Source organism: Oncorhynchus clarkii, chromosome 6 (genome assembly GCF_045791955.1).
Source record: "Oncorhynchus clarkii lewisi isolate Uvic-CL-2024 chromosome 6, UVic_Ocla_1.0, whole genome shotgun sequence".
Classification (NCBI taxonomy): domain Eukaryota; kingdom Metazoa; phylum Chordata; class Actinopteri; order Salmoniformes; family Salmonidae; genus Oncorhynchus; species Oncorhynchus clarkii.
This window is the reverse complement of record NC_092152.1, coordinates 90749411-90762085: the sequence shown is the minus strand read 5'-3', so window position 1 is coordinate 90762085 and position 12675 is coordinate 90749411. Positions and strand designations below refer to the sequence as shown.

At 42.7% G+C, this 12675-nt stretch overlaps 1 protein-coding gene across 1 annotated transcript in view; it reads left to right on the top strand.

Moving 5' to 3' along the window:
- The window catches only part of LOC139412287 (tumor protein p53-inducible protein 11-like), a 72138-nt gene that overhangs the window by 41615 nt on the left and 17848 nt on the right, over nt 1-12675 (top strand). Inside the window, exon 3 of the mRNA XM_071159133.1 lies at nt 4310-4368. Coding sequence (XP_071015234.1) covers nt 4310-4368 — 59 coding nt within the window. The remainder of the gene's footprint in view (nt 1-4309; nt 4369-12675) is intronic.

Genomic DNA, 12675 nt, shown 5'->3' with positions numbered 1-12675 from the left:
CACCTGACTCCATGTCACCTCACCTCTATCGCTGCACGTACATACACTCTCTCTGTGTTTCTCTCCATTTCTCTCTGTGTTTCTCTCTCTCTCCATCTCTCTCTCTCTGTTTCTCTCTGTTTTCTCTGTTTCTCTCTGTTTATCTCAATCTCTCTCTCTCTCTCGCTCTCCATCTCTCTCTGTTTATCTATCTGTTTTCTGTTTCTCTCTCTCTCTCTCTCTCTCTCTCTCCCTCTCTCTCTCTCTCTCTCCCTCTCTCTCTCTCTCTCTCTCTCTCTCTCTCTCTCTCTCTCTGTCTCTGTCTCTGTCTCTCTCTCTCTCTCTCTCTCGCTCTCCATCTCTCTCTGTTTCTCTCTGTTTTCTCTGTTTCTCTCTGTTTATCTCCATCTCTCTCTCTCTCGCTCTCCATCTCTCTCTGTTTATCTATCTGTTTTCTGTTTCTCTCTCTCTCTCTCTCTCTCTCTCTCTCTCTCTCTCTCTCTCTCTCTCTCTCTCTCTCTCTCTCTCTCTCTCTCTCTCTCTCTAATACCACAACAGGTATTCATAAATAGATGAAATGCTGAACACAGTTTTGGGAGGAATATTCATGCTCTGTCAGCATGGTGCGATTTTTGTATTCGTTATATAATTATTATTGAAATATTTCTGGAGATCAAGTCTTTATGACACAATCTGAGTTTGTTTTGTCACAGAACACAGAACACAGAGGGTGTAACGATACAGTGAGATACCCTACTGCCCTTCCTCAACAGTGCAAATGCATTCGATTAGGAAAGGATTAGAAGGCACTCAACCAACTTAAACCCAACATATATATACACTACCCTTTCAAAAATGTGGGGTCACTTTAAAATGTGCTTGTTTTTGAAAGAAAAGCAAATTTGTTGTCCGTTAAAATAACATCAAATTGATCAGAAATACAGTGTAGACATTGTTAATGTTAATGACTATTGTAGCTGGAAACGGCTGATTAAAAAATGTAATAATACAAAATGAATGGATAATATCTACAGAGACCCATTACCAGCAACCATCACTCCTGTGTTCCAACGGCACGTTGTGTTAGCTAATCCAAGTTTATCATTTAAAAAGGCTAATTGATCATTAGAAAACCCTTATGCAATTATGTTAGCACAGCTGGAAACTGTTGTTCTGGTTAAAGAAGGAAATTAAACTGGCCTTCTTTAGACTAGTTGAGTATCTGGAGCATCAGCATTTGTGGGTTCGATTACAGGCTCAAAATGGCCAGAAACAAAACTTTCTTCTGTAACTCATCAGTCTATTCTTGTTCTGGGAAATGAAGGCTATTCCATGTGAGAAATTGTCAAGGAACTGAAGATCTCGTACAACGCTGTGTACTACTCCCTTCACAGAACAGCGCAAACTGGCCCTAACCAGAATAGAAAGAGAAGTGGGAGGCCCCGGTGCACAACTGAGCAAGAGGACAAGTACATTAGAGTGTCTAGTTTGAGAAACAGACGCCTCACAAGTCCTCAATTGGCAGGTTCATTAAATAGTACCCGCAAAACACCAGTCTTAACATCAACAGTGAAGAGACGACTCCGGGATGCTGGCCTTCTAGGCGTATTCCTTCGAAGCTCAGTTGTCCTGAGTCTGCACAACTCTGCCAGGACCTAGGATCAAGAGAGACGCTCAAGTGTTTTAGTACTATATCTCTTGACACAATGATGAAAATAATCATGGCCGCTAAACCTTCATGTTTCTCTGTTTCTCTGCCTGTGTTTCTCTGCCTGTGTTTCTCTGTTACTCTGCCTGTGTTACTCTGCCTGTGTTTCTCTGCCTGTGTTTCTCTGCCTGTTACTCTGCCTGTGTTACCCTGCCTGTGTTTCTCTGTTACCCTGCCTGTGTTACTCTGCCTGTGTTACTCTGCCTGTGTTACTCTGCCTGTGTTACTCTGCTTGTGTGTCTCTGTTACCCTGCCTGTGTTTTCCCTGTTACTCTGCCTGTGTTACTCTGCCTGTGTGTCTCTGCCTGTGTTACCCTGCCTGTGTTACCCTGCCTGTGTTTCTCTGTTACCCTCTCTGTGTTACTCTGCCTGTGTTTCTCTGCCTATGTTTCTCTGCCTGTGTTACTCTGTTACTCTGCCTGTGTTTCTCTGTTACTCTGCATGTGTTACTCTGCCTGTGTTTCTCTGTTACTCTGCCTGTGTTACTCTGCCTGTGTTTCTCTGTTACTCTGCCTGTGTTACTCTGCCTGTGTTTCTGTGTTTCTCTGCCTGTGTTTCTCTGCCTGTGTTTCTCTGTTACCCTGCCTGTGTTTCTCTGTTACCCTGCCTGTGTGTCTCTGCCTGTGTTACCCTGCCTGTGTTTCTCTGTTACCCTGCCTGTGTTACTCTGTCTGTGTTACTCTGCCTGTGTTTCTCTGCCTGTGTTTCTCTGCCTGTTTTTCTCTGCCTGTGTTTCTCTGTTACCCTGCCTGTGTTTCTCTGCCTGTGTTTCTCTGCCTGTGTTTCTCTGTTACTCTGCCTGTGTTTCTCTGTTACTCTGCCTGTGTTTCTCTGTTACTCTGCCTGTGTTTCTCTGTTACCCTGCCTGTGTTGCCCTGCCTGTGTTTCTCTGTTACTCTGCCTGTGTTTCTCTGTTACTCTGCCTGTGTTTCTCTGTTACTCTGCCTGTGTTTCTCTGTTACCCTGCCTGTGTTGCCCTGCCTGTGTTTCTCTGTTACTCTGCCTGTGTTTCTCTGTTACTCTGCCTGTGTTTCTCTGTTACTCTGCCTGTGTTTCTCTGTTACTCTGCCTGTGTTTCTCTGTTACTCTGCCTGTGTTTCTCTGTTACCCTGCCTGTGTTGCCCTGCCTGTGTTTCTCTGCCTGTGTTTCTCTGTTACTCTGCCTGTGTTTCTCTGTTACTCTGCCTGTTTTTCTCTGTTACCCTGCCTGTGTTTCTGTTTTTCTGCCTGTGTTTCTCTGCCTGTGTTACCCTGCCTGTGTTTCTCTGTTACTCTGCCTGTGTTTCTGTTTTTCTGCCTGTGTTTCTCTATCTGTGTTACCCTGCCTGTGTTTCTCTGCCTGTTTCTCTGTTACCTTGCCTGTGTTTCTCTGTTACGCTGCCTGTGTTGCCCTGCCTTTGTTTCTCTGCCTGTGTTTCTCTGTTACTCTGCCTGTGTTTCTCTGTTACCCTGCCTGTGTCTGTGTTTCTCTGCCTGTGTTTCTCTGCCTGTGTTTCTCTGTTACTCTGCCTGTGTTTCTCTGTTACTCTGCCTGTGTTTCTCTGTTACGCTGCCTGTGTTGCCCTGCCTGTGTTTCTCTGCCTGTGTTTCTCTGTTACTCTGCCTGTGTTTCTCTGTTACCCTGCCTGTTTTTCTGTGTTACCCTGCCTGTGTTTCTCTGCCTGTGTTTCTCTGTTACCCTGCCTGTGTTTCTCTGCCTGTGTTTCTCTGTTACTCTGCCTGTGTTTCTCTGTTACTCTGCCTGTGTTTCTCTGTTACTCTGCCTGTGTTTCTCTGCCTGTGTTTCTCTGTTACTCTGCCTGTGTTTCTCTGCCTGTGTTTCTCTGTTACCCTGCCTGTGTTTTCCCTGTTACCCTGCCTGTGCTACTCTGCCTGTGTGTCTCTGCCTGTGTGTCTCTGCCTGTGTTACCCTGCCTGTGTTTCTCTGCCTGTGTTTCTCTGCCTGTGTTTCTCTGCCTGTGTTTCTCTGCCTGTGTTTCTCTGCCTGTGTTTCTCTGTTACTCTGCCTGTGTTTCTCTGTTACCCTGCCTGTGTTTCTCTGTTACCCTGCCTGTGTTACTCTTCCTGTGTGTCTCTGCCTGTTTTACCCTGCCTGTGTTTCTCTGTTACCCTGCCTGTGTTTCTCTGCCTGTTTTTCTCTGCCTGTGTTTTTCTGCCTGTGTTTCTCTGTTACCCTGCCTGTGTTTCTCTGCCTGTGTTTCTCTGTTACTCTGCCTGTGTTTCTCTGCCTGTGTTTCTCTGCCTGTTTCTCTGCCTGTGTTTCTCTGTTACCCTGCCTGTGTTTCTCTGTTACTCTGTCTGTGTTACTTTGTCTGTGTTTGTGTTACTCTGTCTCTGTTACTGTCCCTGTCTCTCCAGCTGAACCCTGACCCTTACTAGCTGGGGTTCCACCCTGTTGACGTGAGCTGAAAGGGATATTGAATAGTGAAGAAATAACAGTGGTATCACTGTTTGTTGCCGTGTTAAAGGCAAGTCCATCAATCAGTGTATATTTGTATAGCACTTTCAACTGTTACAGTTGTCACCAAGTGCTTGACGTTGGGCTCATGAGTCCCTTTGCTTGTAGAATGTTTAAATGGTTTATTAAATCAAGATGTATTGTGTTTTCTATTCATCTTACAGATCAGTCAGATGCTCGGAAATCAGATGAGGTTTGGCGTACGAGAGCCAATAGGCCTCAGGTAAGACCGGAGATTGTATATAACAATCATCTCAGAGTAAGATTCCTGATCTACTGTAGTCATTGGTCCTCAGGTCAGAACAGAGATTGTATGTATCAAACATCTCAGAGTAAGATTCCTGATCTAGGACCCCCCCCCCCCCCCCCTTTAGTCTAAGGTAATGAAGTGGTATAGTGGTATAGTCTAAGGTAATGTAGTGGTATAGTCTAAGGTAATGTAGTGGTATAGTCTTAGGTAATGAAGTGGTATAGTGGTATAGTCTAAGGTAATGAAGTGGTATAGTCTAAGGTAATGTAGTGTTATAGTCTAAGGTAATGAAGTGGTATAGTGTTATAGTCTAAGGTAATGTAGTGGTATAGTGGTATAGTCTAAGGTAATGAAGTGGTATAGTGTTACAGTCCAAGGTAATGAAGTGGTATAGTGGTATAGTCTAAGGTAATATAGTGGTATAGTCTAAGGTAATGAAGTGGTATAGTGGTATAGTCTAAGGTAATGAAGTGGTATAGTCTAAGGTAATGAAGTGGTTTAGTCTAAGGTAATGAAGTGGTTTAGTGGTATAGTCTAAGGTAATATAGTGGTATAGTCTAAGGTAATGAAGTGGTATAGTGGTATAGTCTAAGGTAATATAGTGGTATAGTCTAAGGTAATGAAGTGGTATAGTGGTATAGTCTAAGGTAATGAAGTGGTATAGTCTAAGGTAATGAAGTGGTTTAGTCTAAGGTAATGAAGTGGTTTAGTGGTATAGTCTAAGGTAATATAGTGGTATAGTCTAAGGTAATGAAGTGGTATAGTGGTATAGTCTAAGGTAATATAGTGGTATAGTCTAAGGTAATGAAGTGGTATAGTGGTATAGTCTAAGGTAATGAAGTGGTATAGTCTAAGGTAATGAAGTGGTTTAGTCTAAGGTAATGAAGTGGTTTAGTGGTTTAGTCTAAGGTAATGAAGTGGTATAGTCTAAGGTAATGAAGTGGTATAGTGGTATAGTCTAAGGTAATGAAGTGGTTTAGTCTAAGGTAATGAAGTGGTTTAGTCTAAGGTAATGAAGTGGTTTAGTGGTTTAGTCTAAGGTAATGAAGTGGTATAGTCTAAGGTGATGAAGTGGTGTAGTGGTTTAGTCTAAGGTAATGAAGTGGTGTAGTGGTATAGTCTGAGGTAATGAAGTGGTATAGTCTAAGGTAATGAAGTGGTATAGTCTAAGGTAATGTAGTGGTATTGTCTAAGGTAATGTAGTGGTATAGTGGTTTAGTCTAAGGTAATGAAGTGGTATAGTGGTATAGTCTAAGGTAATGAAGTGGTATAGTCTAAGGTAATGAAGTGGTATAGTCTAAGGTAATGAAGTGGTATAGTGGTTTAGTCTAAGGTAATGAAGTGGTATAGTCTAAGGTAATGAAGTGGTATAGTCTAAGGTAATGAAGTGGTATAGTCTAAGGTAATGAAGTGGTATAGTGTTATAGTCTAAGGTAATGAAGTGGTATAGTGGTATAGTCTAAGGTAATGAAGTGATATAGTCTAAGGTAATGAAGTGGTATAGTCTAAGGTAATGTAGTGGTATAGTGGTATAGTCTAAGGTAATGAAGTGGTATAGTGGTATAGTCTAAGGCACATATGTCAGAGTCAAGGCCCGCGGGCCACATCCGGCCCGCAAGAAGGTTTTTTACGGCCCCTGGGATGATCTTGATTTATTATTAGAACCGGCCCGCAGCAAGCCGGCAGCCCGCAGATCTTTTACACGCACCAATACTACATTTCCCACAATGCAAAGGTGACGCACCGAGCAGTAGGCTGCTTCATTTCAATATTTATTGGCACAGCAGTCGTCAGCATCACAGTAAAATTAACTTTCAGATACCCATCAAAAATGGCAAAACGGAAGGTGGATACTGAGAACCGGGGGTTTCAAACAAGGTGGGAGTCGGAGTATATGTTCACGAAGGTAGCTGGAAAACCTGTGTGTCTTCTGTGTGGAGAAAGTGTGGCGGTACTGAAAGAGTATAATCTGAGACGACATTATGAAACGAAACACGCGGACACACACGCGGACGCAACTGTCAAGGCCAGTTTTATTTTGGCAGAAGAGATCGCTAAATCAGCCCGGCCATTTACGGAGGGGGATTTCATCAAAAACTGCATGATTAAAGTTTGTGACGAAGTTTGCCCAGAAAAAAGGCAACTCTTTTTAAATGTGAGTCTGAGCAGAAACACCATTGCCGAGAGAGTAGACCAGTTGTCCATCAATCTAAAAGAGCAGCTTGTGAAAAAGGGAAAAGATTTTATTGCATATTCCTTGGCTGTGGATGAGAGCACCGACATTTCTGACATTGCCCAGTTGTCAATTTTCATCCGCGGAGTGGACTCCAACCTAAGCGTGACAGAGGAGTTTTTGGCTTTACGTCCTATGCATGGCACAACTACGGGGCATGATTTGTATGAAGAGGTGTCAAGATGTGTAAATGAGATGGAGCTGCCTTGGGAAAAACTCGTGGGTTTGACAACCGACGGAGCACCTGCGATGTGTGGACACAGGAGCGGACTGGTGGCGAAGATACGGGAAAAGATGCAAGAGGAAAACGCGACAGGTGAGCTGACAGCTTATCATTGTATCATACACCAGGAAGCGTTGTGCGGTAAAGCCTTGAAAATGGAGCATGTAATGAGCATCATCACGCGCACAGTTAACTTTATCAGAGCCAAAGGTTTGAATCACCGCCAGTTCAAGGCATTTCTGACGGAGTTAGAAACGGAGCATGGTGATTTGCCTTATCACACAGAGGTGCGATGGCTAAGCCAGGGAAAGGTGCTTCAAAGATGTTTCGAGCTTCGTGAGGAGATTTGTCTGTTCTTGGACAGCAAAGGGAAAGACACAACACAACTCCGAGACGAAATGTTTCTGTGTGAAATGGCTTTTCTGTGTGACATTACGAGTCATCTGAATGCAATAAACTTGCAGCTGCAGGGTCGGGATCGTGTCATCTCTGATATGTACAGTACAGTGAAGGCATTTAAAACCAAACTGACTCTGTGGGAGACGCAGATGCGGAAAGAAAATTTGAGCCACTTTCCCAGCTGCCAGACCATGAAAGAGAAGCTCTCTACCAGTGCGTTCCCGAGCACACAGTTGGCTGATAAAATAGGTATGCTTGCCGCTGACTTTCGACGCCGATTTGCTGACTTTGAAGCACAAAAAAGCAGGTTGGAACTGCTCGGTAACCCATTTGCTGTTGACGTGGAAAGCTCACCACCAAACCTCCAAATGGAGTTGATTGACCTCCAATGCAATGATGCACTGAGGGCAAAATATGCGGCAGTGGGTGCTGCGGAGTTCGCCCGTTTCCTCCCCGGCACAATGCCCCAGCTGCGCATCCAGGCTGCTCAAACGTTGTCTATGTTTGGCAGCACATACCTGTGTGAACAACTGTTTTCTTTGATGAACCTGAACAAAACATCACACAGAAGTCGACTTACTGCTGAACACCTCCACTCAATTCTGAGGATTTCTTCAGCTCAGAGCCTTACCCCGAACATTGATGAACTTGTGGAAAAGATGGGACACCACCAAGTATCACCCTCAACCTCAAACAAGTGAACATTACTGTGCAATCACATATTTAGAGTTTTTACTCAGTTCAAGTTTAAAAGTTAAAATTTAATATTTGTTTTCACTGCATGTTACTTCTCCTTAAACAAAGTGTTGTTTTTGATTAATAGATTTTTGCACTTTATTTTTTTGTATTTCAATCCAATTATATTTTAAAAATATTTCAGTTGAGTGGATGATAGAAAATTGCTATTATTGTTTTTTCTTTGAAGTAAATTTAGCCCACTTTTGCTAAAATAGAAAATATAGTCTACTGATGGTGCCTTGAATACCGGTTTCTTTCATTTAATGTTCATGTTATGGGGATATTTATATAAAGGAAATTTGTCTTTTGTGTCTGTTGAAAATTAAAGATTACTGACAGAGCCATAAGAAAATATTGCTTTATTTATCTGATCATATTGTAATATATTTGTTAGGTTTTCAGTAGGTTCAATTAGGTTCACTAGACTATATGCGTCATTTAAAAATTTTTCAATGAACATTCGAACAGTCCGGCCCTCGTCTTGTAGCTGATTTTTTTATTTGGCCCTCCGTCCATTTGACTTTGACACCCCTGGTCTAAGGTAATGAAATGGTATAGTCTAAGGTGATGAAGTGGTGTAGTGGTTTAGTCTAAGGTAATGAAGTGGTATAGTCTAAGGTAATGAAGTGGTGTAGTAGTATAGTCTGAGGTAATGAAGTGGTATAGTCTAAGGTAATGAAGTGGTATAGTGGTATAGTCTAAGGTAATGAAGTGGTATAGTCTAAGGTAATGAAGTGGTTTAGTCTAAGGTAATGAAGTGGTTTAGTCTAAGGTAATGAAGTGGTTTAGTGGTTTAGTCTAAGGTAATGAAGTGGTATAGTCTAAGGTGATGAAGTGGTGTAGTGGTTTAGTCTAAGGTAATGAAGTGGTGTAGTGGTATAGTCTGAGGTAATGAAGTGGTATAGTCTAAGGTAATGAAGTGGTATAGTCTAAGGTAATGTAGTGGTATTGTCTAAGGTAATGTAGTGGTATAGTGGTTTAGTCTAAGGTAATGAAGTGGTATAGTCTAAGGTAATATAGTGGTATAGTCTAAGGTAATGAAGTGGTATAGTGTTATAGTCTAAGGTAATGAAGTGGTATAGTGGTATAGTCTAAGGTAATGAAGTGGTATAGTCTAAGGTAATATAGTGGTATAGTCTAAGGTAATGAAGTGGTATAGTGGTATAGTCTAAGGTAATGAAATGGTATAGTCTAAGGTAATGAAGTGGTATAGTGGTATAGTCTAAGGTAATGAAGTGGTGTAGTAGTATAGTCTGAGGTAATGAAGTGGTATAGTCTAAGGTAATGAAGTGGTATAGTGGTATAGTCTAAGGTAATGAAGTGGTGTAGTGGTATAGTCTGAGGTAATGAAATGGTATAGTCTAAGGTGATGAAGTGGTGTAGTGGTTTAGTCTAAGGTAATGAAGTGGTATAGTCTGAGGTAATGAAGTGGTATAGTCTAAGGTAATGAAGTGGTATAGTCTAAGGTAATGAAGTGGTATAGTCTAAGGTAATGTAGTGGTATAGTGGTATAGTGGTTTAGTCTAAGGTAATGAAGTGGTATTGTCTAAGGTAATGTAGTGGTATAGTGGTTTAGTCTAAGGTAATGAAGTGGTATAGTCTAAGGTAATGAAGTGGTATAGTGGTATAGTCTAAGGTAATGCAGTGGTATAGTGGTATAGTCTAAGGTAATGAAGTGGTATAGTGGTTTAGTCTAAGGTAATGAAGTGGTATAGTGGTATAGTCTAAGGTAATGAAGTGGTATAGTGGTATAGTCTAAGGTAATGAAGTGGTATAGTGGTATAGTCTAAGGTAATGAAGTGGTATAGTCTAAGGTAATGAAGTGGTATAGTGGTTTAGTCTAAGGTAATGAAGTGGTATAGTGGTTTAGTCTAAGGTAATGAAGTGGTATAGTCTAAGGTAATGAAGTGGTATAGTCTAAGGTAATGAAGTGGTATATTCTAAGGTAATGAAGTGGTATAGTGGTTTAGTTAAGGCAGGGTGGGCAAACCTTTTGGCTCAAGGGCCACGTTGACTTTTTGAAACCAATTGAAGGGCCACATACTATATGTATATACAGTGGGGCAAAACATTATTTAGTCAGCCACCAATTGTGCAAGTTCTCCCACTTAAAAATATGAGGCCTGTAATTTTCATCATAGGTACACTTCAACTATGACAGATAAAATGAGAAAAAAAAATCAGAAAATCACATTGTAGGATTTTTTTATGAATTTATTTGCAAATTATGGTGGAAAATAAGTATTTGGTCACCTACAAACAAGCAAGATTTCTGGCTATTTAATGTCCTTAAAACAAGTCAAAATGAGGCTCAGTAGTGTGTGTGGCCTCCACGTGCCTGTATGACCTCCCTACAACGCCTGGGCATGCTCCTGATGAGGTGGTGGATGGTCTCCTGAGGGATCTCCTCCCAGACCTGGACTAAAGCATCCGCCAACTCCTGGACAGTCTGTGGTGCAACGTGGCGTTGGTGGATGGAGCGAGACATGATGTCCCAGATGTGTTCAATTGGATTCAGGTCTGGGGAACGGGCGGGCCAGTCCATAGCATCAATGCCTTCCTCTTGCAGGAACTGCTGACACACTCCAGCCACATGAGGTCTAGCATTGTCTTGCATTAGGAGGAACCCAGGGCCAACCACACCAGCATATGGTCTCACAAGGGATCTCATCTCGGGGTGGCATTTCTCATCTCGGTACCTAATGGCAGTCAGGCTACCTCTGGCGAGCACATGGAGGGCTGTGCGGCCCCCCAAAGAAATGCCACCCCACACCATGACTGACCCACCGCCAAACCGGTCATGCTGGAGGATGTTGCAGGCAGCAGAACGTTCTTCACGGCGTCTCCAGACTCTCACGTCTGTCACGTGTTCAGTGTGAACCTGCTTTCATCTGTGAAGAGCACAGGGCGCCAGTGGCGAATTTGCCAATCTTAGTGTTCCCTGGCAAATGCCAAACGTCCTGCACGGTGTTGGGCTGTAAGCACAACCCCCACCTGTGGACGTCGGGCCCTCATACCACCCTCATGGAGTCTGTTTCTGACCGTTTGAGCAGACACATGCACATTTGTGGCCTGCTGGAGGTCATTTTGCAGGGCTCTGGCAGTGCTCCTCCTGCTCCTCCTTGCACAAAGGCGGAGGTAGCGGTCCTGCTGCTGGGTTGTTGCCCTCCTACGGCCTCCTCCACGTCTCCTGATGTACTGGCCTGTCTCCTGGTAGCGCCTCCATGCTCTGGACACTACGCTGACAGACACAGCAAACCTTCTTGCCACAGCTCGCATTAATGTTCCATCCTGGATGAGCTGCACTACCTGAGCCACTTGTGTGGGTTGTAGACTCCGTCTCATGCTACCACTAGAGTGAAAGCACCGGCAGCATTAAAAAGTGACCAAAACATCAGCCAGGAAGCATAGGAACTGAGAAGTGGTCTGTGGTCACCACCTGCAGAACCACTCCTTTATTGGGGGTGTCTTACTAAATGCCTATAATTTCCACCTGTTGTCTATTCCATTGGCACAACAGCATGTGAAATTTATTGTCAATCGGTGTTGCTTCCTAAGTGGACAGTTTGATTTCACAGAAGTGTGATTGACTTGGAGTTACATTGTGTTGTTTAAGTGTCCCCTTTATTTTTTTGAGCAGTGTATATGAAAATACCCTCAAATAAAAGGTGTCATTCTGTTCTCTCGCCTCGTATAAAACAATTGATCTCAAATCCCAAATGTTGGAGTAGAGAGCTTCACTGTCCAAATAAACATGTAGGGGAGTGTATGTCACGGTCACAAAGAGAATAGTTGCTGTTAGACATACCGTTATTCTCTCAACGTTTCAAAAGGGTGAAATCAGATCCATTTGTATATCAATATTTCTTCTTTTACTTTGTCTTTTAGAATCTTATTAGTAGCCCAATGTTTTACCGGTTAGATTAGGTAATACATCTGTTGTGACGTTTGTTATTTTTCTCCACAGTAATTCATTTTGTCTCGGATTTTGTTGGGCTTTTAAGTTTGTGGCTAGTTTTGGCTATTTCCTGGCTAGTTCCTGATAGGACAGATCGCTAGCGTAGTTAGCATGCTTGCTTGAAAAATGGCGATTTGAGATTATATTCTTTAAAAACGGCTACACTTTCTTGGCATATCAGCCTTATGTCCAATATTAGTTTAAAAAAAAGATTTCAAAAATGTTGCTGTCCATTTTTCTTTAAATAAACAACATTCAGAGTCCCAATTTTCGCAGCACTTATTTTTCACATCAAAAGTCGTCAAGCAATGAAGTGGCCACGATGACTGAGCGCATTCTGAATCCGACTGTAGGCTGAAATACAGTGCACGTTACCAGGCTACAGCGCCATCTAGTGGGGGATGTTTGTATATCATGGAATGAGTCATTTTAGGCCAAAAATCTTAACTCAAATATAATCATATTTAATACATTTTTATAAATGTCTCGCCGGCCGTACCCCCCCCCCCCCTTACTAAGGTAATGGAAAGTGTACACATCAAAGTGGGAGTGATGGAGAAGCAGGACATGAAAGGAAAATGAATGTCCACTGACTCCAGGCCCAATGCCACCCTAGTCCATATATAGTGCACTCCTTTAGACCTGGACCCAAAGGGACTATGTAGGGTATAGGTTTCCGTTTGGGATGCTGCCAGTGTTTACTGCTCTTTATGCCAGGCATAAAAAGGT